This window comes from Sceloporus occidentalis, unplaced genomic scaffold, assembly GCF_023333645.1.
Source record: "Sceloporus occidentalis isolate IW3139 unplaced genomic scaffold, rSceOcc1.0.p SCAF_2, whole genome shotgun sequence".
Taxonomy (NCBI): Eukaryota; Metazoa; Chordata; class Lepidosauria; order Squamata; family Phrynosomatidae; genus Sceloporus; species Sceloporus occidentalis.
The window spans coordinates 107,737,262-107,762,307 of record NW_028316982.1 but is presented as its reverse complement, the minus strand read 5'-3'; the positions used below and the strand labels follow the sequence as shown (position 1 = coordinate 107,762,307).

The window sequence follows — 25,046 nt, the reverse complement described above, 5'->3', positions numbered from 1 at the left end:
AGGGAAAAGAGTATCAGGATATGAAAAGGACCAAGTAAGGGAGCACAAAAATGCAAGCTATTTATAAAAGTCAAAGCAATTCCAAAATGTCAACAGAAAATAAATTTACAAACAAAACTCTACACTGAATGCAAATCAACACATGACATTACTAAAAGCATAAAGTCTATGAGCTCTAAGCAGAAGCATGAACTATGAATAGAGGACCAATAATTTAAAAAAAATGAACTAAACACCATAGTAAGAAGCAAATTCAAAACACTGTCAGCATACGTGAAAACATTTAACACATAAAGCAGGCTTAATCTGATTGCAAGGCATTCATTCCCATTACTAATATTTCATTATAATCAGCAAAAATTAAAGTTAACTGAATAATATTGAATGTGTCTCAGCATGCGTACCTTTTTGTGTGCTGGCAGAGTGATGTTTAAGTTGCAAACAGCTGTCTGTGGCAGACCCTTTGTAGTCTTTGGTTCTTTCAAAAATGATAAGCGACCACAAGGTTCTTGGCTGGTGTCTCTAATCTATAAATAAGTAAAATGTCTGTAAACTAGTTTGAAATGGCAAAAGTGACCTAGGATTCCATTTTAATTGTATTTAGTTGCTGCCTTTGATTTAAAAACAAAACCACAAGGAAAAACAAGAGGAGATGGCTTCTTTGACCACAGGGAAGGAAGATGCCCGAAGGTTGACTGATCAAATGTCATATACTAAGGCAGGGTCCCCAAATCAATCATCCCACACATAAACACACTGCACAAATTATGTTGCATTATTCCCCTTATAGAAGGTTGCAAATAGAAAGCAAATATAAGACTCCTTTATTATTTCAGTAGTTTGGATAAGAGTGGTTTCATATTACTGAGTAAAGTTGCCCAACATTTGAGACTGTATTTATTCATTAAAAACATTTATATGCTGCTCAATATAGAATACAATTTTAAATATAAAAGTGTGAACCCCAACACACAGGCACACCCGAAACACAAAGTCAATTGGCAGTGGTAAAAAAGGAGCCATTAAGTAAATACATAAATAATCCAACATCTCCATCTTTTAAAAACAGTCAGATCACCAAATGAGAGAGAGTGAGCAATATTTTTTGTGGGTGTTGTTCCATAATCTGGACACTACTACCCTAACCATGACCTACCTCACCAGGTGGAGTCAGAACATAAAAGAAAAGAGTCTTGGCAGATACTATTAATGAAATGGGAAGCTTGTGTAGGAGAAGATACTGGTATCCTAAGGCATTAAGATTTTACAGTTCAAAAGAAAGCAACCACATTGTTTCGGGAAGTCAAAAGGAAGGCAACAACATACACCTAGCCATAATTTATCGAAGGCACAAGGAAAGTATCATGTACAGATTGGTAAACACAGCAGATGAATAACATGAGAATTTCTCTAGACAGAGATAGGTGTGTTACACAGTAGTTTAATGCACCATTAATCTGTATCTCCAAACTTTTGAGTGGGTATGCAATTTATAGAAGGCATGAGGAAGGTATCATGTACAGACTGATAACCACAGCAGATGAATAACATGAGAACTTCTCTACACAGAGATAGGTGTGTTACACAGTAGTTTAAGGCACCATTAATTTGCATTTCCAACTTTTGAGTGGCTACGAAAGTAAGAAAAGAATTAAAATCTTAACAAAATTACATGGACAAAATATAGAGGTGGTTAAACTAAAAAAGTAGCAGGTTGGTCTTCCAAAGTTTGCATTAAAGGAGGTTGATAAAGCAAAACTCTCCCAAGACCAGCAGGAAGATATGTTGATGCTCATCCTTGGGAATTTCATTCCAGACCAATGGGCTCCCTTTCTGCCTCCAGCCTAGATGTTCAGGAATACTTTAAGTGGGTTCAACTACCATTACTGATAGATAGAGGAAAATTCAGGCAAGTGGTACCAAAAACGTTACACCTATATTATTTCAGTGATAATTATTCACCTCCCCTGTTACAATTCCAGTGGCTTTATTTTTTACCTTTATAGAAAATGGCAGTCTGTTTTCTTTGAAAGCATAAAAATTAAATACAAGTTGCTGTCCTCCTTTTGTCAAAGGGGCTAGATTCCCATAGCAATCCACATAGATAGGCTTTCCTTCCAAAACCTGTTGGGTGAAGAAAACATTTGTTAGAGCTATTCCAGTGCTCAAAGTATCCACTGTAAACAAGATGCATCTCGACTACTAAGTTTCATATCCAAACTCAAATTGTGCTTTTTAATGTAAGTCCAATACAAATGTGTGTGTGTGTGTGTGTGTGTGTGTGTGTGTGTGTGTGTGTGTTTGTGGACAAAAAGAAAGCAGTCAGGACTGCAGCTACTTAGGAATTTATATTGAACTCTCCAATAGCCATGTCAAGCTCAAGTGTTTACCTGTGTTCATTCTCTTTGCATCCAGGTGATAAAAAGACCCAAGCAAAGGGCAATACAGAGATGCAATAGCAAGTACATTTCTATACCACTTATCAATGCACTTAAGCACTTCCTAAGTGGTTTACAAAGTGTAAGTTAATTGCCGCCAACAATTTGGGTACTCATTTTAGGGACCTTGGAAGGATGCAAGCCTGAGGTGAGCTTAAGCCCTATCTAGTATTGAACTCGCAACCTTAAGTTTTGTGAATGAGTGGCTGTAGTGCAGGCATTTAATCACTGGGCCAACAGGGCTCCAGATGGTTTCATAAGGCCTAACAACTGTCACCAGATAGCAGCTTTTCCTACTTGCTCTTGTCCCAGGACTGTAGGGAGAGGATATACTCTTGTTTTCAATTTGTGTTAACTGCATTGTTTCTCACTTAATTACACTGCGTCTGTGCCATATGCGTGCACACTATACACAGCTTTCAGTACGCTGAAGTGTAATTAAGTGAGATGCAATACAATGAATGGCGTGCGTGCACTCTGCCACACCACCACGCCCGAGCTCCATTATATTCAACAGGGCTTGAGCGTACGTGTCATTCACCTTACACATGGGGGGGGGGGGATCCCCACGTAAGGCAAGGGTCCACTGTACCACAGTCTTTTACTCTGGTCAGTTTAAATAAAATGTTTGGAATTGATAGCTACTGATCTTGGAAGAGTATGGAAGTGTGTAGACATCACTGATAGAACTACACATTATGCCTAGGTCTACTGATGTGTAGGTATGGGATTAAAATACATTGGATGATGATGATGATGATGATGATGATGATGATGATGATGATGATGATGATGATGACATTTTTGGTAGCCCATGTGGGCCCTGCAGTGTCCCAAGGGATGAAAAAAGGTCCTCAGGGACAAAAAAGACCATCAGAAGGGGCGGCTTGAAGCCACTCCTTCCAAAGCCAGCAAATAGCCACTCCTTTTTTGGTCAGCAAAAAGCCAACTTTTTCGCCTGCACCATGGTCAGAAGCTGGCTTCATGATGCTCTCCTGGAACATGGTGTGTAAACACAGAGCCACCAGAGTGTCCACAGCCAACACCTGACTGATCAAAATGTTTCAAACAACTGAAGTGAACAAATTAACAATGAAATCCTGGGTGAAAATAGAGTTAAATGCAACACTGACTAAAGGAAATTGGACATTATTCATTAGAATACAATCGGCAACTTTGTTTAACTCAAAAAGGAATGCAGTTTTGTACTCTTGTTGCTATTTAATACTTTTTTTTTAAAAAAAGCTAAAGTATTATCATAAAGGTCATGACAGCTGAACCAGGACATACCTCAATATCTTTGCTTCGTGCAACTTCTTCAAAATTCTCCTGCTGCTCCAAAGTTTTGTCAACTTTATCATCCGTCATGCAGAAGCAACGCAAATTGGATTCCACAGCATCATTCATTTTGGCAAAAATTACAAACTTGGCCATATATGGAACACATATTAATTCCCTATAAAGCTGTGTGGCCAACCCAACAGTTTCAAGAACCTGATGGCAGTCTGCTAGCCAGAATCTGGGAAAATATAGGCATATAAAAGTGCTTGTTATTAGGTGATACAAATTCAATTCATTGAGAGGTAAGTTAAAGGATGAATAGACATTCCACTTGGTTTCTATAACAAACTGATGAGTATTCCTGTCAAAACTTTACTTTATGTTGATCTACACCTCCTGAAATATCTACTAGTATGATCAGTGCATAATTCTTGGATTTTAAATCCATTTTCCAATTCTATTTCCCATAATTTTGGGGTGATCAGGAAAAATGGTTCTACAGATATGTTGAAGGTTAACTCTGTTGAAGTAGGAACAAGATCTATAACTTTAGTCATTATAGCGTTAATGGTGAGCTACTGAGATGATCTTCAGCTGTGTGTATTGCCCTACTCAGCTGTTGAGCCTTCATAAGGCTAGCTTTAGGTTGTGATTTTCTCCCTCCCTTTCTCACTCACTGTTTTCTCTTAGCTTGTCTTTTGTTGTATTAAATTTTGTGCTACTTGATTCAATGTTGTTTATATTAGTTGATGTATTTGCTATTCTCAGTGTTCAGAAAATGTGCCTTGCTTTTGTTTTCTACGATGAGGAAACTGAATATTCATTATTGTGAATAAAATGTAAGTATATACACACCACTGACACAAATGACCTCTATCATGGAGTGAGGGTTAGGTTTCATGATGGCATGTTTGGGAAATTTAGACCCTTGAAGGTTAAGGGTGGGGTCAATAGGTGGTTGAACACAGCTGTTTATTTAGACAGACACAGCACCAGGCATTGTGAACATGCCTGCCACATTCTCCTCAGTGTTGTGTCTATCTAAATCAATTGTCGTGCAACCTACTATAGATTCCCCTCTTAACCTAAATTAAGCTAACTTTACCCAACAGCTACACACTCTGGCCTATCTGACAGATAGATACGGTTTATGGTTTATCACATACTGATTGACAACCCCCCTTCCCTTCCAGGGCATAGGAAGCTGTTACACAATTCAATGTTATCTACTGTGGCTGCCAGCAGCAACTCTCCAGGTTTTTGGGAAGGGTCTTTCCCTTCACTTTTTTCCACATGGTTCTTTTGACTTAAGTGGTCAGGGACTGCCTTCTGTATGCAGTAAATGTACATGCAAAGATCTTATAGAGCAATATGGGTCTTTATCATCATGATGTAGTCTCTTCCAGGTGACTCACTGTTTTTCATAACCACATAATTTGCATAATCTGTGGCTGGTAGAACATACATCATCAATAAGTGAATTACCTCCATTTGTGTCCATGAGTGATCTGTGGGTTGGCTGTGCCTCATGGTCTGATGCAATTTAACTTGGGAGAATTTATAAAATCAATTCCTAAATGAGTGCATGTGAAATCTCATGCAGATTTCTGACCTTCATTTTCATTTACTATCCAACCCCTATGTACACTGCACAAAAAGGTGTGCTGTATAACTTTAGTGTATTTATCAATATGTAAAAGAACGTGTGCAATTAGTAACCCTAGAAGTAGACAACTTGGCCCTCCAGATATTTCTGTAAATAAAGTAAAAAGCTGTGATAACTCCTCACGGCCAGTGGTTTTTACAATGGCTGGAAATCAAGAACTAAAGTATGATGGCCTGCTACTGCATCATGATCCTACTCTTCAGACACTGCCAAGTAATATGAAATACTAACATCTGAAGAGAATTCAGATGGGGAAATTTTTTGTAAGCACCTCCACTTCTGCATCTGTACAAAATGCCATATTTTTGTTCATATTCAATCTGCCCCAGTTAAAAGAAAGAAAAAGGCCCTGACATGGAACTAGATATAGTAGGACAGTACTGAAATAATTTTAATCTTTGTCATATATTATGCAAAACTTCATAAAACACAATTTGCTTTGGTTTGATTTTATCATACCTGGCTGAAACGTTGGTTGTAAAAGAGACACAATCATTTACAAAGGTCAGTGGTGTGGTTCCTGTGATATCTTCCCACTGAGCTGGTGAAGTACCTCCTAGGAAGTAAAAAATGTACAAATCACATATGTCACAAAAAGATTTTCAGTTCTGCATAGATCGGTAGGGGCCCCAAAACCAGGTATTGGGCTGCAACCTCCAGTCCTAGAGGGGCTCACGCTCCCCTCAAAGGACTGTGTTTGCAGTCTGGGGGTGCTTCTCGACCCGTCGCATCAGATGAGGAATCAGGTGAATGCGACAGTCAAGAGCACCTGTTATCAGCTTCGGCTAATACGCCAGCTGCGCCCTTTCCTGGAACAGGGTGACCTCGAAACGGTAGTACATGCGCTGGTAACCTCAAGACTTGATTTTTGCAATGCGCTCTACATGGGGCTACTCTTGTGCCTAGTCCGGAAACTCCAGTTGGTATAGAATATGGCAGCCAGGTTGGTCACAGGAACAGCAAGGAGTGACCATATAACACCAATACTGAAGTCACTCCACTGACTGCCTATCAGTTTCCGGGCACAGTACAAGGTGTTGGTTATCACCTTTAAAGCCCTACATGGCTTGGGCCCAACCTATCTAAGGGATCGCCTGCTTCCATACAATCCGCCCCGTACCCTCAGGTCCTCTGGGAGGAATTTACTACAACCCTTAAAGACCAGGTTGACGGTGACCTCCCAGAGGACATTTTCTGCAACCGCTCCCAATTTATGGAATGGCCTGCCGGTCGAGATCCGTCAAATTAACAATCTAGAGAGCTTTAAAAAAGCCATTAAGATAGATCTCTTCCAGCAGGCCTTCCCGGAATAACATACTCTCCATGGACAAGACTTCCCATCTAGTGAACTCTGCCCAAGATTATTTTTTTGATTAGTTGGTTTTTAATCTTATAATGTTTAATCTTGTTTTAAGTGGGGGGTACTGTGTATATATGGTTGTATTTTAACTTGTTGTACGCTGCTTTGATTGCTTGGCAAAAAAGCAGGATAGAAATAAAATTTTTATTATTATTTATTATTAGATCTAAAATTTTGTTTGATGGGGCTTGCAGTTGGTCTAGGTTTTATTAGTATGCATCAGGTGGGTTAAGATGCTGAGGCAGCCTTTTAGAGATATACAGTGAGTAAACATATACTTAATCATATACTGCCCCATATACTCTTAATCATATACTGCCAGTGGGAGGCAGAGAGAAAGGAAGATAAGGCAGGGATGCAACCCACCACTGACTTTAGTGCCACCCACTGCCAGCATCTGGCCCCCAAACAGATTGCCACTGAAAGAAAACAGCTCTTGATAAAGAGGGAGAGATATTGCACCCGGGTCTAACCTGTAATACTACACAGTAGTCGAAGGCTGGGTGTTGTGTCGCCTTTGTATCCATTGGTTATCCCTTCCCCTGATGGGGGTGGCACTGGAATTGTCATGGTGATTGGTTTATGGAATTTTCTTCTTCTTGGTTCCACAGTGACAATGGGGCTGAAGGTTGCTTTGTTGCCAAGGATTTTCTTGACTGTTTCATCTGGAACTGGTTGAGCCTATTATTAATGTAGAAAAGGAGTCTAAACTTAACATGTTAAGATGTGACATGTTTGTTCTGTTTGAAGGAAAAGCTGAACTGTTACATCTTGACTTCTTGAAACTTCTTGTATTAAGTACATGTACAGTGTGCTTGTATTCTAACACTCATCTACTCAGTTCTACAGGCCATCACTTCAGATCTTCAGAAACAGAATTTTTTATTTTACCTAATAGTTATATTACTGTTTTTTTTGGTGTATGTTGTAAAAGCTATGTGAACTCAAGATATAGGGGTGAAAATCAATTACAGTATTCAGCAAAGCAAATGCAGTAATTGTTTCTCCTTCTTTTATTCTTTGTGGTTCTCTATTAGTCTAAGGAAGTGATGTCCAAACTCTGGCCCTCCAGGTGTTTTGGACTTCAGCTTCCAGCATCCCAGACCATTGGCCAAGGTGGCTGAGGCTTCTGGGAGCTGAAGTCCAAAACACCTGGAAGGCCAGAGTTTGGCCATCACTGGTTTAAGCAATGTGAGACATTTTACTGAAATGGGACACCAAATGAAAATTCCCTAAAAACTCACTGAGTGCAAGAATAGGTTCAATTCAGAGTATTTTTGCATCCTGAGAAATGTGTATATTATAAGTAACACTAAGGGTGAAGGCTTCTGTTCAAGTCATTTCTGACTTATGGCAACCCTGAGGACAATTTATCATGGGTTCTTCTTGGCAAGATTTGTTCATCAGAGGGTTTTTGCCATTGCCTTCCCCTAATTATTAGAGAGTATAACCTGTCCGAGGTCATCCAGTAGGTTTCTATGGCTGAGGAGGAATTTGACCCTTAGTCTCCAAGAGTCCCGAGTCCAACTATGGAATGTCCATTATCAGTGACTGGCAGAACATGCATCATTGGTAAGTGGATAACCTCCATTTGTGCCCATGACTGCTCTGTGGGTTGGCTGTGCTTCATTGTTTGCACTGGTAACCTCAGAAGTGGATGATTTGTCATCCAGATACTCAAACTACTACACTATGGTGGGTCTCAAGGCTGAGTAGGGTGACAAGATACTGTATGTAGAAGGACAGGGCTGTAGTACAGTAATGAAGAGGTACAAAAGAGCCAGTGTGGAGTAGTGGTTTGTGTTGGACTGTGACTCTGGAGACCAGGGTTCAATTTCCAGCTCAGGCATGTAACCTCACTGGGTAGGTTTGAGCAAGTCACACCCTCTCAGCCTCTGAAGAAGGCACTGGCAAAGCTCTTCTGAACAAATTTTGGCAAGAAAACCTCATGATAGTGTTGCCATAAGTTGGAAATAACTTAAAGGCACACAACAAACAAACAAACAAAGAGCACCTTTTCTCAGTGGAATGGATCAGATGATACATTTGCCCTGAACCAGTCCAATGAGTAGAGGAAAATGTATGCAGCTTCTCCTTCTTGACCACCCAACACACTATTCACTGTGATTCTGCTTATATGTGTAGAGTTAAACTAGGGCTGGACAGCTCTGGAGCATCTGGAGAGCATTTTTGTCCCACCAAAGATCTCAGTAAGCTGCACCCCACCATTTTTCAAAACCAGAAGTGATTAGAAGGCCATGTCTTTTTTTTTAATTGGCTTTTAAAAGGCTACTCCTGTCATGGCCATGCAGAGTGCATTTTGTCAGATGAGGGCACAAAGCCTCTGAAAGCAGCTGCCTCTCAAGACCTACTAGAGACCCAAGAGGGGCCAGAGCCCTCAGAAGAGAGGATGATGAGAGAGTTCTGCAGAAGAAGAAGCAGCAGCAGCAGAAGAAGAAGCAGAGTTGTCCCCAACTTCAACGTACAGAATGGCCCACCAAGGAGAAGAGTCCATACACAAAATGAGGAATTTTATGTATGGACAATTCGGCTAGTAGATCACAGTCTGATAAAGCTGTATCATCAGTAGGAAGCAAACAGCATCTGTGAATAGTGCACCTGGCAGAATCAGATGCTGCTGAAACCAACCTACTGTATCTAGTCTCTGTTTCTTGTTCCTTGGCTCCTTACTGCATTTGGTTCTACTAGCATCTTATTTTGAACTGATTAGGAACCTCATCTGTGGTTACCTAGCCATTGATTGATGCACCACACAGTGTCACACAGGCCTGGGGGTGGAGTCGGGGTATGAATCGTATGGATGCCACGTCCCAACTCTGCCCCCAGGCCGGCCTTAATGGCTGGTCTGTACAGCCCCTGAGGGGCCCAGTAAACAAAATCTTGGCCATTCCTGAGTTATATCTATGCATATAAATATTGTCTGTCAATTTTCTCACTAAATCAGGAAATCAACGAAGTGATTTTCAAATACATATCCTAAATTGTGTGCAGTTCCCATGTTGTATATACATAGGCAGCATGTTTCATGCACTACATTCTTTGCTTGCACTGGGCCAAACCAGGGGGAGACTTATTTCCTGACTAGGTTCAGGCAAATCTTACCTCTGGTCTTCAAAACAATATGATCTTGTTACCTGAAGGCCTACTCGTATTCGTTTCGTTAATGCTCCTTCAGGGAAAGATGCTTGGACACGAGGCACAGTTGTGCTGCTTAGGATGCCACCCTCTGGCCCAATCTGGTTGCTTTCTTGCTTAATCCGTGAAACCACTGCAAAGTACTGAGGGAAGTCCTTTGTAATAATTCTGCAGATACGCTTCTTCTCAAGTTCTTCAGCACTATCCAATTCTGTGTAAAACAAAAAAAGCCGTAATGTTTAAAAACCAGGTAGAAAATATTGTTGGCCAGAGATTATGACTGGACTTTTCTAAAAGAATCTTCAATATTTCTGTCCTTTAATAATTTTAAATCACTGTAACCTAATAAAGTTAAAACAATGTAGACTAATGATTTCTGCAAGAAGTTCCTTCTGTTCCATTTAAAAACAAAACAAACAAAAAAAATGCATTGAGCCAAGCTAGGCTTAGCACTATGCTCTCTCTCTCAGGAAGAACTGGAGGGTTGTTGTTGTTTTGGCTTTGCACATCAACCCTGTAGAGGGGATCCATGTAACTCAAACAGCAAAATAGTACATTGTGAGCCTTAACTTAAATAATACTGACACTCATTTCCCCCACTTTTTTATGGTTTAATAATGGCTACTTGATTTCGATCTATAGAAGGCTGTCTCTTAGCATAAATAAGAACCACCTAAAATAGGTGTGGACAACTTGTAGCTCTCTCGATATTGTTGGAATTCAGGTAATATCATCAATAACCAGCATAGCCAACTGAGGGGCTGCCACTGGTTTTTGCCATCCAAAAATATCTGGAGCTCCTTAAACATGACCGGATTTTTGGGAAATGTAATAGAAAAATTTTATTGGAAAATAATTCTGTACTTTATAACAGCTGCTAGAATAATTTTTGGCAAAAAATTGGAAGAACAAAAAAGCACCAGAGATAGATGAGTGGATACACAAAATAATGGATCTAAAAGAAATGGACAGATTGACTATATAATAAATGGAAAAGTAGAAGAGGATAAAAATTGGAAGAGACTAGACATTTTCCTGAAAGACTATTGGAAATTGGACGGCTAAAAATATGTCAGTATGGCTCATTGGGAATGGACTATGAAGAGTAAAAATGTGTATATATATATATATATATATATATATATATATATAAATACAGTATGGAATTCAGGATTTCAGGTCAATGGGACAGCAAGGATGATGAAATTTATAATATTGACTATTGTAAGTTGCTTGGAACATCAGGAAAGAAAAGTGATGTAAACTGGAATATTTTTTGTTAACAATGGACATTCTCGTTATCTTTTTAATCAATAAAATTATATTAAAAAAATATCTGGAGCTCCACAAGTTGCTCCTCCCAACCTAAAAAGAAAACTCAAGTCAATTACTACAATTTATATGAATAAAAGGAACCGGACCCTCCCGACACGCCCCCTTCCGCCTCCACGCCAGGACCACCGCTGCCGCCGCCGCTGTCGCCGGGACTGCACCCTTCGCCGGGCGGCCTCCTCCCGGGTTCTTCGAGGTGCGCATCTGTGCACCGCCCCGGGAGTGCCGCCCACGGACTTGGGCAACACCGCAGTTGCGAAGCTGCGCAGCTGCGCAGTTTTCCATCAGGGCGTGGGAGGCTTGGGTTAGCCAGGGAGCACGAGGATGCCTATAGTGGCTGCCCTCTGCTCCACTAGTTGCCATAGAGGGACGGGGGGAGGTTAGGGATGCGGGGGATGCCTGGGCCGGGGATGACATCTTGGAGGGCGGAGCCCCAATTGAGGTTGTGTGGGGCAGGGGGAGGTATGGCGGTGGGAGAAGGGACCTGCGTTCCAGGGGAAGGCGCGATCGATGCGCTATATCTATCTCGCCTTCCTGTCCCCCTCCCATCCTGAAGGACCTGAGGGTCGTTCCAACCGTGCCACAAACCCTGTCGCTGCTCCTGTGCAATGCCAGGTCTATTAATAACAAGACCCACATCCTCCAGGATCTCCTGGAGGACTCGAAGTGTGACCTGGCTTGCATTACCGAGACCTGGCTGGGGCCTGAAGGGGATGCTGTGTGGGCTCAGGCCCTGCCTGCTGGGTACTCGGTGAAGGACCAGCGCAGGTTAGGTGGGCGGGGGGGGGGGTGTGGCCTTGGTACATAGGAACACCGTGTCCCTCACCAGGAACCACATCCGACAGACCTCCTATATCGAGTGTATTTACCTGACCCTAAAGGCTAGGGACAGTCTAGGGATTCTGCTGGTGTATCGGCCACCCCGTGCATTAGCGGACTCCCTTAACGAGCTGACACAGCTGGTCGCTGAGCTGATGTTGGAGACGCCCAGGCTTCTTGTCCTGGGCGATTTCAACATTTCCCTCACGGCCAGCTATGTTCCATCCGGTGCGGCTCGGGAATTCATGGATACCATGACGGCCATGGGCCTGTCCCAGCTGATACAGGGTCCTACGCATTGCGCAGGTAATACTCTTGATATGGTTTTCTGTTCGGATGTGGAAAATCCGTGGGTGGAAATAGTCAATGTTTCCCCCCTGTCATGGACGGATCATTTCCTGGTAGAGGTGAAAATCAAGGCTTCTACCCAGATCCCCCCCGGGGGTGGTGGACCTACTAGGATGGTCCACCCTCGAAGGCTGATGGAACCTGAGAGGTTCCAAGAAGCCTTAGAGGGGCTCACGGTTGGGAATGACGGCGACTCTGTTGATGCCCTTACCGGTATCTGGAATACCGGCCTTTCCGGGGCTATACACAGGATCGCTCCCAAGCGCCCTCTCAGGCCTGCTTCCAAACGTAAGCCCTGGTACACGGAAGATCTCCGGGCGAGGAAGCGGGTTCTGCGACGGCTAGAGTACCGTTGGCGGAAACACCTTTGCTTAGACGACAAGACTCTCCTGGCCCAATTGTTGAAGGACTACGGAGAGGCAATACGAGCAACAAAGAACTCGTTCTATGGTGCTCGTATTGCGTCCGCTGAATCGCGTCCGGCAGAGTTGTTCAGGGTGGTCAGGGAGCTAACTCAGCTCCCTCCTGCCCTGAACCAGATCCTTGAACCTTCTAAGGCCTGCTGTGACTTGTTTAACAACTTTTTCGCGGGTAAAACCTCTCGTATAAGCGAAGGTCTGGACGCTGACATTATAGCAGAGCCTAGGGTAGAAGTGTCCAGAGCCTCCGCGGACTATGTTATACTGGATCAGTTTGAGTTGGTGAGTACCGAGGATGTGGACAAGATCCTCGGAAGTGTTCGGAAAACGACCTGCTCTCTTGATCCCTGTCCCTCGTGGTTAGCGGCCCAGGGGGGGCCGGCGGTAACGTCATTGTTACGCCGGATAATTAATACATCTCTGAGGGATGGGCAATTTCCATCGGATCTTAAATTGGCCATCGTAAAACCGATCCTAAAAAAGCCCTCCCTCGACCCCCTGGTTCATAATAATTATCGGCCAGTTTCGCTGCTACCATTTTTGGGCAAGGTGATCGAGAGGGCGGTTGCGATCCAGCTTCAGGCGGTCTTGGATGAAACGGATTATCTGGACCCATTTCAAACTGGCTTCCGGGCGGGTTACGGGGTTGAGACGGCCATGGTCGCCTTGGTCGATGATCTCCGTCTGGGCATTGACAGGGGAAGCGTGTCCCTGTTGGTGCTCTTGGACATCTCAGCGGCTTTCGATACCATAGACCATGGTATCCTTCTGGGGCGCCTGGCAGAGGTGGGAATTGGGGGCACTGCGCTCCAGTGGTTCCGCTCCTACCTCTCTGGGAGGTCCCAGATGGTGCAGCTGGGAGACGTGTGCTCCGGCGAGAGGCCCCTTAAAACTGGGGTCCCTCAAGGAGCCATTCTGTCTCCCATGCTATTTAACATTTACATGAAACCGCTGGGAGAGGTCATCCGGAGACATGGGGCGCGGGGTTATCAGTACGCTGATGACACCCAAATCATTTTCTCTATGTCTCCGACTGATGCAGTGACCGGGGATGGCGTCTCTCCTCTCGTGGCCTGTCTGGAGTCAGTAATGGGCTGGATGAGGGAAAACCGACTCAAACTGAATCCAGAGAAAACGGAGGTACTAGTGATAGGTTCCCCTGGTCCAGGAATGGCGGTGGTTCCACCTGTCCTGAACGGGGTCACGCTCCCCGTGAAGGACTCCGTGCGCAGTTTGGGAGTGCTCCTTGACTCGTCGCTTCACCTGACTGCTCAGGTGAATGCGACGGTCAAGAGCACCTGTTATCAGCTTCGGCTGATTCGCCAGCTGCGCCCATACCTGGCCCAGGGGGACCTAGAAACTGTAGTACACGCTCTGGTAACTTCGAGATTGGACTTCTGCAATGTACTCTACATGGGGCAACCCTTATACCAAACTCGGAAGCTTCAAATGGTACAGAACATGGCAGCCCGGCTGGTCACTGGTGTCTCCAGGACCAGCCATATAACACCTGTGTTAAAAGATCTTCACTGGCTGCCCATTCGCTTCCGAGCTCAATATAAGGCGTTGGTTATTACCTATAAAGCCCTAAATGGCTTGGGCCCAGGTTACCTGAAGGACCGCCTCTCTCCGTACATTCCGCCTCGCACCCTCAGAACATCTGGGCAGCAACTGCTGAAGGTGCCTGGGGCCAGGTTAGCTTCTACTTCAAGAAGGACCTTTTCCACAGCTGCCCCAGCCCTTTGGAATACGCTGCCCACGGAGCTCCGCTCATCTTCCACCCTGGCCCAATTTAGGAAGGACCTCAAAACCTTCCTATTCAATCAGGCATTCCCCGATTAAATATCCTGTGGGCCTCCCTCCTCTTCCGTGGCCATGAGGCTGGGCTAATGGGGATTTTTATTGTTATTTTAAGATTGCTGTATGTGTTTTTAACTTTGTATTTTGATGCACGTGTTGCATGCTGTAAGCCGCCCTGATCTTTTGGAAGGGCGGGATATAAATAAAAATTTTATTTTATTATTATTATTATCATACAGCTCTTAAATTATATCTGTACCAGTTCTTGTTTGTTGCAGGGGCAGGAGGGCTATGTCCCAGAATTCTTTAGTAAATGTGTATGCAAAGGGATTGTGTAGCACCTTTGAGGCTAACTAAGTGAAAGATGTAGCATAAACTTGTGTAGACTTTGTCTAAAAACATTTTCAATGAATTTCCTGGGCTATGATTCTTATGTGGGTTCTTTTTTTAAAGATCTGTTCAATTAATAGAGTTTTAGGTATAACATCTAGTTCTGCCAGTAGATGGTGCTAAACTCTTGAAAACTATACATTATTTAATTTTAAAATGGAGAACAAATAAGGAATGGATGGTTGTAATTGGTTATAATGTCCAATTAGACAACAACAAAGAAACAGTAATACTCAAGCTGCTCCTATACGTCATGAAGGTGCCACCACTCTGATATACAACAATCACTGGTTCCACATCACACCACTTAAGGAAGGTTCAAACATGAGTAAAATTCTTTATTGGAAAATCCTGTCCCTTCCTATAGATACACAGATTGCATGGAAGAAATAATAACTGGATAATAACTGGATACTGCCAGTTGTGCACAGAGGCTGGCAATTGTTTAATCATGCCAATCTGAATAGCTACCAGAAAGCAAGACTTACAAGAAAGAGTCTAGCAGCACCTTTTTGTTTTACACATTTGGCATAAGCTTTTGTGGACTGACTCTATAAAAGAGGTCACAGGTATGAATTTGCAGGAACTGAGCAGAACAGTGGAGGACAGAGAATCTTGGCGATGTCTCATCTACAGGGCCTACATGGGTTGAGGTCGACTCGAGGGTGGATAACAACAACAACAAAGCCTCACTTAGCAAATCACCCAGAATGCTTTCACCTCAAGGGGTCCATGCTTGTGCAAAATAACTTCACAAAAATATTCCAAAGGGAAACAATGGAACAAGAATCAGGAAGAGGATGAACTCTTTCTCCTGTTTCTTGAACAGGGACTTAAGCACATCTACAATTGCCTGTAGGCTGCACCTGGAGTATTCTGGCCCCAAAGCCAACCCCCAACCTGCTATGGGTTTTTAGTGAATGATAGATAGCTGCCTTCCCAAACAGTCTCTGCAAGCTGATCCTTGCTGTTGCTGCAAGCAAGAGTTGCTCTGAGGTCAGAACAAAGTGTCCTCAGAGCAACTTGCACCAACAGAATAAATTGGCAGGGCAGGGATTGGCAGGGACCATGTGAAAAGGCGGCTGCCAATCATCACCATGTTTTGCTCCAGGCTTTCTGGAAGCCCCAGAGCCAAAGGTAAGTCTTTTTAATTTGAGTCAATGGGTAGACACCCCAAATTGGGTCTGGGCATTGTGAAAACAGTTTGTATATGATTCAGGGGTTTGGGGCCTGCATAATACAAACAGCACTCAATGAGCCTGGGGGGAATCTGGGATTTATAAGTAATGTAGACAAGCCCAAAGACTTTTTATCTCACTACATGGGTTAGTCAACTCCACTATGCAGGCATGTTCTTATTGCAACCCAACTTTTGATTCTTAAATGAAAATTCATTACTAAGACAAAATTCATTGCCTGTAATTTCTGCAATTCTATTTATTGTAGTCCTTTTGATTACAATCCTCAACTCACAAGAAGTCACCTAGTTCATGGGTGAACACCTTGCCCAAATCCATGGACCACACATGCCCACCCCCAGACCTAGGAGGGCCACACCTCTGCTAAAGTGTTTATATATTAATGGGAAAGCCATTATGTGATTTGTAGATTAAACACTTTCTCTTTTGCTTGGACTGAACAAATGCTTTTTATCACCATACCTGGATTAATCTGCTTATCTACAGTCATATGTCTTCACACTTCTCAACTACTGTTTATTAAATAACCACTATTATGGTATCATCAGTGTTTGTAGTTTTTGCATTCACTTCACATGCCTCCTCCAAGTCAATCATGAGTATAAATATCTGCCAAATGAGGCAACAGTTCATGCATCTGAAAGGGGCTGTGTTTCAAGTGAGAATTCTGGAAGTTGTAGTCCCCCCCCAAAAAAGTAGCTCATCCAAACACTGTCAAGAAGTAATAATTCAGAAGTTAAATGATCATAATGTAATCACCTCTAGAACAGATGTAGGGTAACAAGAAATACTACTTTCTTCTTGTAACCTTTTAACATGAGTATCTGTAGGAGTGGTATGTGTGTTTTTGAAACTAGGTGCTGTAATTACATCATTTACATAGGAATGTGTGAAACTGTTTTATACCAGTAGTAACATTGGTCCATCCAGCCTAGTATATTTAATACTTACAGGCAGAGACTCGCTAGGTTTTGAATCAGGAATTTTACCAGCCCTTTCTGGAAATACCAGGGATTGAACCTGGGAAATTACACGTATAAAACATCCACTCTAACTATGGAACTGCTGTATAACATTCTCTATATATAGCACAAACAGAAAGACAGAATATTTCTAACACACTTCTCCTTTAATCCCACTACTATGTGATCCATTATTTATCTATTATAACTTTCAAGCGTATAAAGCATGGAAGCACAAAGGGTATACAGATGTTTTTCCTACTAATACAAAACCAAAGCTAGGAGACCAAATCAAGACACAACTTGAAAAAATTAACACAGCATGGGTCCAGACAGATCAAGTTATAAATTTAATATAACTTCCCGATGTAAAACAACAACTACATTAGCAAGACCTCTAAGAAAATTTGAAGCTGAGTTAACTCAGCATGAAGATACCAGGCTATGAAGTAGTGTTAGAGACAATGCTGTCAACCATTAGAGAGAATTAAACAAATGTACTTCACACACCGCAAAACAGATTTACTGTATATACGCGACTATAAGTTGAGAAATTTATGCCCTAAAATGGACTCCAAAAACATGGGTCTACTTATACATGGGACAATATGGTAATATTGCTTAGATAGTTCCTAGAAGAAGTGCCCACCCTTCCTTCATAGCCAGAGATCTTTAAACAGCTCCCCATTTGAGTCCCCGCATGTGCTCTCCTCTCTCTGTGTGTGTGTTATCCCTCAGCCTTCCCTCGCAGCCAGAGCTAACAAACAGCTGGTGAGGCAAGGGAGAGAGAGTATGCCCAGGCTTGTACCCCATTTTGCAAACCATGAGCCTTGGAAATCCTGGTCGTGAAGGGAAGAGAGAGAAAGAGGTCTGTACCCTGTTTTGCAAGCCATGAGCCTGGGAAATCCTGGTGCTGAAGAGAGGGGGAAAGAGTGTGTGTGTGTGTGCCAAGATTTGTTTCCCCATTTTCCATGCCCAGACTATGACCTCTGGAGAGGTCCAGAGAGGGAGAAGGAGGGAGGGAAGTGGTGATTTGTTTCCTGCTTTAGATCTTTGGTAACATGCCCCAGTGTTTGACCCTCAACTTATCCACGGGTCATATCAAAATCCAAGATTTTGGTCCCAAAAACTGCCCTTGATTTATACATGAGGTCGACTTATACACGAGTATATACAGTAGATGATATAACATGGAATTTTATTTGGAACACCCCCCCCCCCACCAGTTAAAACCATTTCTTCACACACTTCAGAAAACATGTTAAAAAGCACACATAGATGGTATCTAACACCCCTCAAACTCAGCTATATGAACCCAAATGTACATAGTAACCTATTGGAGGAACTGTGGGAATATCAGGTCCTATTTATTTATAAGGTAGGAATGCCCCCAGGCAGCAAATTATTGAAATGAAATATTCTTAATGACAAAGCTATGTTGTTGTTATGTGTCTTCAGGTCGCTTCCGACTTATGGCAACCCTAAGGCAACCTCATCACAGGGAATTCTTGGCAAGATTTCTTCAGAGGTGGTTTTCCATTGCCTTCCCCTGAGGCTGAGAGCATGGGACATGCTCAAGGTCCCTCACCCAGTTGGTTTCCATGGCCAAACAGGGATTCAAACCCTAATCTCCAGGGTCATAGTCCAATGAATATTCAGACACTACATCACACTGGCTCTCTTTGTGGTAAGCTATATCAGTAAGCAAACAATAAAGCATATTCCAACAACAGGTCTGCTTTCAATCTCAAGCTGTAAGGAACTGATAGTTTTCTTATGTGTGTCTGCATGTTTGGAAATTGTTCTCCATTGGAAAAACTTGAATAGTTTTTCTACTGAATGAAATTAGTGGGGAACTTGGCACTCAGAGAAAAGTTAACATCCAGCCTACTAGATGCAGGTAATGAATCATAGAATCATAGAGTTGGAAGAGACCACAAGGGCCATCCAGTCCAACCCCCTGCCATGCAGGAAATCCAGATCAAAGCATCCCTGACAGATGGCCATCCAGCCTCCGTTTGAAGACCTCCAAGGAGGGAGACCCCACTACACTCCTAGGAAGTGTGTTCCACTGTCGAACAGCCCTTACTGTCAGGAAGTTCTTCCTAATGTTGAGGTGGAATCTCTTTTCCTGGAGCTTGCATCCATTGCTCCGGGTCCTAGTCTCTGGAGCAGCAGAAAACAAGCTTGCTCCCTCCTCAATATGACATCCCTTCAAATATTTAAACAGGGCTATCATATCACCTCTTAACCTTCTTTTCTCCAGGCTAAACATTCCCAGCTCCCTAAGGCATTCCTCATAGGGCATGGTTTCCAGATCTTTCACCATTTTAGTCGCCCTCCTTTGGACACGCTCCAGTTTCTCAATGTCCTTTTTGAATTGTGACTCCCAGAACTGGATACAATATTCCAGGTGGGGCCTGACCAGAGCAGAATATAGTGGCACTATTACTTCCCTTGATCTAGACACTATACTTCTATTGATACAGCCTAAAATCGCATTGGCCTTGTTAGCTGCCACATCGCACTGTTGACTCATGTTTAACTTGTGGTCTACTTGGACTCCTAGATCCCTTTCACATGTTGTCTCCTTAAGCCAGGTGTCCCCCATCCTATATCTGTGCATTTCATTTTTTCGCCCTAATGAACAGAGTGAGACAAAGTTTTATGCCATGTGACAGTATGTTAGCCATAATATGGATCTTGTTCTCTTCTTGATACGCATGTCAACATTTGGAAAGTCACTCTTCATTTAAAATGAGAACTTTGCAGAAATCAAAGTCAATGTTAGCTTTCTATTTCTGCTCACAGAATGCAAAAGAAACCCCTTCATGACTATACAATTCTCATACATTATTTGTTCTAATAAAGGTTTTGTAAAATAAATAAATAAATAAATAAAATGACACATTTCCGAACTGCCATTTCTCCAGCAGTCCAGATTTGCACTGACCAAAGTTTTAAGGGTACATACTTACCTTCATTCATGCCATTGAGTATTTCTGTGAGATTTTCATGCCTGCTGTCATACTGATGTTCTTTCCAAGTTTCTCCATTTTCACTTCGAAGCACAATCAGTTCTCTTTCCTTTCCTCGCATTGATCCAAAATGAGGGATTTCCACAATGACGGGGCTACACCAAAGAAAAGAAAAGAGGAAGAAGCAATTGATATTGTACATGCATTTTTCAGATTGCTAAACATCCCTGCTCACAGTTCTCTATTTGTCATACAGTTAACAAGCACGCTTATAGGAGGAAAATGGTTAATAACTGGCAAAGCTACAAAACCCTTTCCAATTCAAATTGCAAGTGACTGTTTTCAGTGATCCACTCCAATTACACACTGAGATAAGCACGAACAGGAGTGCTGACATATGCCAATTTTCACAAAAACAAAAATTACAAAAATACATATATGCAAATAAAAAGAAAGGGTTTCAGCAGGCAAGCCGATCCTGTGCTTGGCTATGCATACACAGTGCCATGTGCGTTCAGGGCTGTGTGTACTCAACACTTTTTAAGGTCAAAGTTCTGCTGTTTAAAAAGAATTTAAACTCTGTAAAAAGAATAGCTGAATATTGCAACTGATATAAGTTATGTAAATTAAATTAATTTGGCTAAGCTGAGTCAGTTTGTCTAGTCCACTCTACTTCTGCTTGTCATGGGAAGGAGAATATAGTGCCCAGATCCACAGAACCTCATTGTTAGAAATCTTATTGAACAAACCTTTGTCTTGTTTTTGGAGACATGAGCACAATTTCTCTTTCTCCCTTATCTCATTTTCTCTCATACTCATACAGATACACAACCCTATATATATATATATATATATATATATATATATATATATATGGTTGTGTATCTGTATGAGTCCCTTATGCAAAGGGATCTTGTAGCACCTCTGAGACTAACAGAGCAAAAGACATTGTAACAAGCTTTTGTGGACTACTTCCTCAGATGAATGGGCAACAGTTCACTCTATGCAGCTGAGGAAGTAGACCAAGTGTATGAAAGCTCATGCTACAACATCTGTTACTCAATCAGTCTCAAAAGGATCACTTTGTGTACTGATACTCCAGACTAACACAACTATGCCTCTGAATACATTAACATTATTTACTTTGGGCTGCAGGTATGCTCAGATTTCAAAAAAGAAAAAGAAAATACAAAAAATATTTTGTATTTAAGTTATTTCATATGCATTACCAGGAAAAACTACTTTCCCAAGTTGTGGGGATTTTCATACTTCTTCTCCTTTAGTCTAATATAAATCTTTTAATGTTGAGTAGGATGGCAACAAGGTACAGATATAAAAAGGCTTAAAACTCCATTCCCTAACCATGGGAGATCTTATTACTTATACAATATCAATCCCTTTCTCATAGCCACAAGGTCTAGAGACAACTTTTTTTAAAAAGGAGGGGAGGGGGAAGAAGCACTGGGAATCTTAAGAAACTGAATGCACCCAATAGCACTATCTGCTTTTTTCTGCCCTTGCACAGAATCACAGAATACACACAGCCCTTTAATCAGTATCAGTGGGCAATGCACCAGCATAGGCAAAGACGGAATTAGATTCTAAGATGCAGAAGAGACACAGTCAGGTTTGAAGGGGGGGAAAACCCACAACTACAATTTTCTGACATGAGACTTTTACGTTGACTTAGATGGAAAACATAACACTATTGTCTATTATAACACTGAGATGAAAACTTTCATGTAAAGGAAATATTGCAAAGAAAAACAAACACAGCCTAATATTAAAAAATAATAACAGTCTTTACTTAGAATCCAGTCCCACTGAATTCAAAGAAGTTCTCTCCTGAATAACTGGGTATTGAGCCCCAGTGCTTGGGTATCCACCTTCCTCTACCTTCTTTTGTGTGACTTCTGGGTGTTTTCTAAGGAAGGAATTATGCTAGATATTGATCAGATATGAGCCATAGTAAATTTAACCTTATGTATGTAAACATCTGCAAGTCAGAATGTCTTTATGTCAGCTTCATCGTATGGACAAAGAACCACCCCAGGTTCCAGAGATGATGCAGAAAGTATTAGGAAAGCTATTTAATTTGATTTTTGAAGAACTTTGTGTATATAAGTAGAAAACAGTGGAACTGAAAGTTTGCTTCATTCTGTTGCAACAAAACAGTAGTTTTATGTAGATGTAACATTACACAAGGCATTTACCAGATCATGCTATTTGTCCATCTAGCATAGTATTGTCTGGCCTGACTGGGAGCACCTGTCCAGGGTTCCAGGCCTATCATCTTGGTTATTTAACTGGATATGCCTGGGATTTAATCTAGGACCTGCTTTATTGTTCCAAGCAGCTTGACATCCTTACCATTCCCACCAGGAAGGTATCCAATATCTCCTTACATGAGTGGTTGCAGTAGCAGCAGGAACCCAGGCTATGCACTACACTTGCAGGTTGCTACCAGACAAGGAGAGAGGCTTTCCTAACATCAACTAGCTCTGTTGACAGATGCCTGTTCCTTTAATACCTGTATCTGTTTGATTCCACAGAACCAAGGAATTATGGACGGGGGGGTGGGTGGGTGATGGATTGCTATTTTGTGTTGAAAAGGCACAGCCATTTTCCCAAGCCACCCTCCCACTGTGCCTTGGCACCAAGGATTGAAGAGCGATAAACATTAAAGAATCAGGTAGCTCTCAATAGAGTCTGCTTCTGCTTGGAGGCCAATGCAAGGCAATCTGAAATAACTCTTGTCAGTGGAATATTTTACTGTTTCAAAACTTAATATGATCTTGTCCAAGAGTGATCTGTCAGCTCAGAAGTTATTTCCTTCTCTGACAAATGAATCCAGAACCTTTTCTCTTTCTGAAGATGACAGTATGTTAATATTAATTGTGGATAGATTCAAACAAAAGTTTGCAATGAAGCAGGTTTTCATAGTTTAGAAACTATTGTATACACTCAACTGTAAGTCGACCACATCTATAAATTGAGAGCACAAAATTATGGATTTTGCTTTGACCCGTGGATAGGTCGAGGATAAAGCTCAGGGGCATATAGCAAAGGATCTGAAGGATGAAGCAAAGCAAAATGTCAAAGAACTTACAAAATTCCAGCAGACATAACTCTTTGTGCTTACTCTTAGGGCTGGATGGATGAGAGAATGGGGGGGGGGGTCAGTGCTTCCAGGGCAGATTATACTTTTGCTTTTCACTTGGGGATGGTTCCTTCTTTTAAATAAGAGTTAAGCTACAGTACTTACATTGACCCATGGATAAGTAGACTCAGTTTTTTTGGGTCAATTTTTAAAATTTCTAGACTTATACATGAATATACACAGTAGAAATACTACATTTATAAGGGCAGCTGCTGACAAGAATTATTAACCATGCCAGCCTCTAATTTCCTGGATTACCTTTTCCAGATAGAGATGACTTAACAGTTTCTTGGGCCCACAGTCTTTGGTCTCCCAAACACCAGAAACACTTAGGTGACCCACTGCTCCAAATGCATGTATTGTCCCATATAAGCAACTTTGAGTGATGTGCTGAAATCTATTGAGCTATATCCAGCTTAACTTGGGTCCTGAATTGTACATATTTGCGGCAGGACAATGAATCTCTACAGCTGTATTCACATTGGAAAATAATGGCAACACATCTCCATCTTATTAAAACAAGTGTACATAAAGTTACCTGACTGTGTGCCTTCAGGCCAGAATTACAAATGCATAATTTTGACTGGTTTGTGTGGGGGAAATACAATAGGTTCAAGTCTTTGTTTTCCATGCCATTCCTTAACAAGATGGACACTGTTTTTGCTCACAGGCAAAGAAAGCATTTGAGGGATTTCATCACAGAAACATAAGCAGTTACAGATTCTGCACCTTTTAAGACACTTAAGCAGACAGTATCGTTAATTTCCCACAGAGGTTGTACATAGCTGTGCTCTATTATATATGCATATGCACATGCACATACACATGCATATACATATGCATATACATATATGGAAGAAGAAGTACAAGAACAACTTGTCATATTTTGTATGTACATAGAACTTGGCCATGTAAACATCAAACAGCAAGCAACTGGCATTAACTAGGAGCAAGTATGGGTTTTGTCCAGTTCTTTGAATTTTTCCATTATGAATGAGAATCAAAAACAGATTGCAGTATTAGTTTTTAACAGACAAATCCAGTTAATTTAATCACTCATACAGCCCATTGATTTCAATGCACATATTACACATATGACTTAAAAACATCCATGGAGTAAAAAGTGTTTAGCACTGATAAATTATGGGTTTTGTTTATTTCTGCAGACTGTCAATTGTTATTTCAGTACTATGTTTGGGGATTTGTTCCAACATCTCAAAAGGAGATGGATATCTCCAATTCCACTTGCTTGCCTCATCTTTACTCACAACTCTCAACACTTGAAAACTATCTCTGGAATACAATCTTTGCAGGTGAATATATCAGATACTGTCTCTCTGTATAAGACTCACACAGTTTTTTTCATGAATATAAACAATACTCACAGAGAAGGTATTAAACAGGTATTGAACACAGGACTGGGAACAACATGCTACATTAAACTTCACTTGAATGCAGGCAGTCAAAATAGTAAAGATTTTAAAGTATGAATATTATAATTCTCTGATTATTTTGTAATATAAATATATATAGATATATAGTCCACATTCATGTTTTGTTTTGCAACCTAAAACATAATTCATTTACAATAGTGTTTTCACCACTCTTATTCAACCAGATCATTTATTGAATTTTAATAAACAGGACCAATTCTGGTCACAGGGATGGCCAAACTGCCACTCCTAGGCATTTCACGAAAGACATTAGATTTTAGTGGCATCCAGAAATGAAGTGCAGA

General features: G+C 41.7%; 1 protein-coding gene across 5 annotated transcripts in view; it reads right to left on the bottom strand.

The window, feature by feature from the left end:
* Window positions 1–25,046, bottom strand: part of LOC149318843 (ankyrin-3-like) — a 287,610-nt gene that overhangs the window by 36,510 nt on the left and 226,054 nt on the right. For all 5 annotated transcript variants that reach the window (XM_089510546.1, XM_089510547.1, XM_089510548.1 and 2 more), the window contains 7 exons: window positions 20,149–20,303; window positions 9,901–10,112; window positions 7,219–7,426; window positions 5,845–5,941; window positions 3,729–3,957; window positions 1,999–2,124; window positions 405–527 (listed from right to left, as the gene is read on the bottom strand). In XM_089510546.1, coding sequence (XP_089366672.1) covers window positions 405–527; window positions 1,999–2,124; window positions 3,729–3,957; window positions 5,845–5,941; window positions 7,219–7,426; window positions 9,901–10,112; window positions 20,149–20,303 — 1,150 coding nt within the window. The remainder of the gene's footprint in view (window positions 1–404; window positions 528–1,998; window positions 2,125–3,728; window positions 3,958–5,844; window positions 5,942–7,218; window positions 7,427–9,900; window positions 10,113–20,148; window positions 20,304–25,046) is intronic.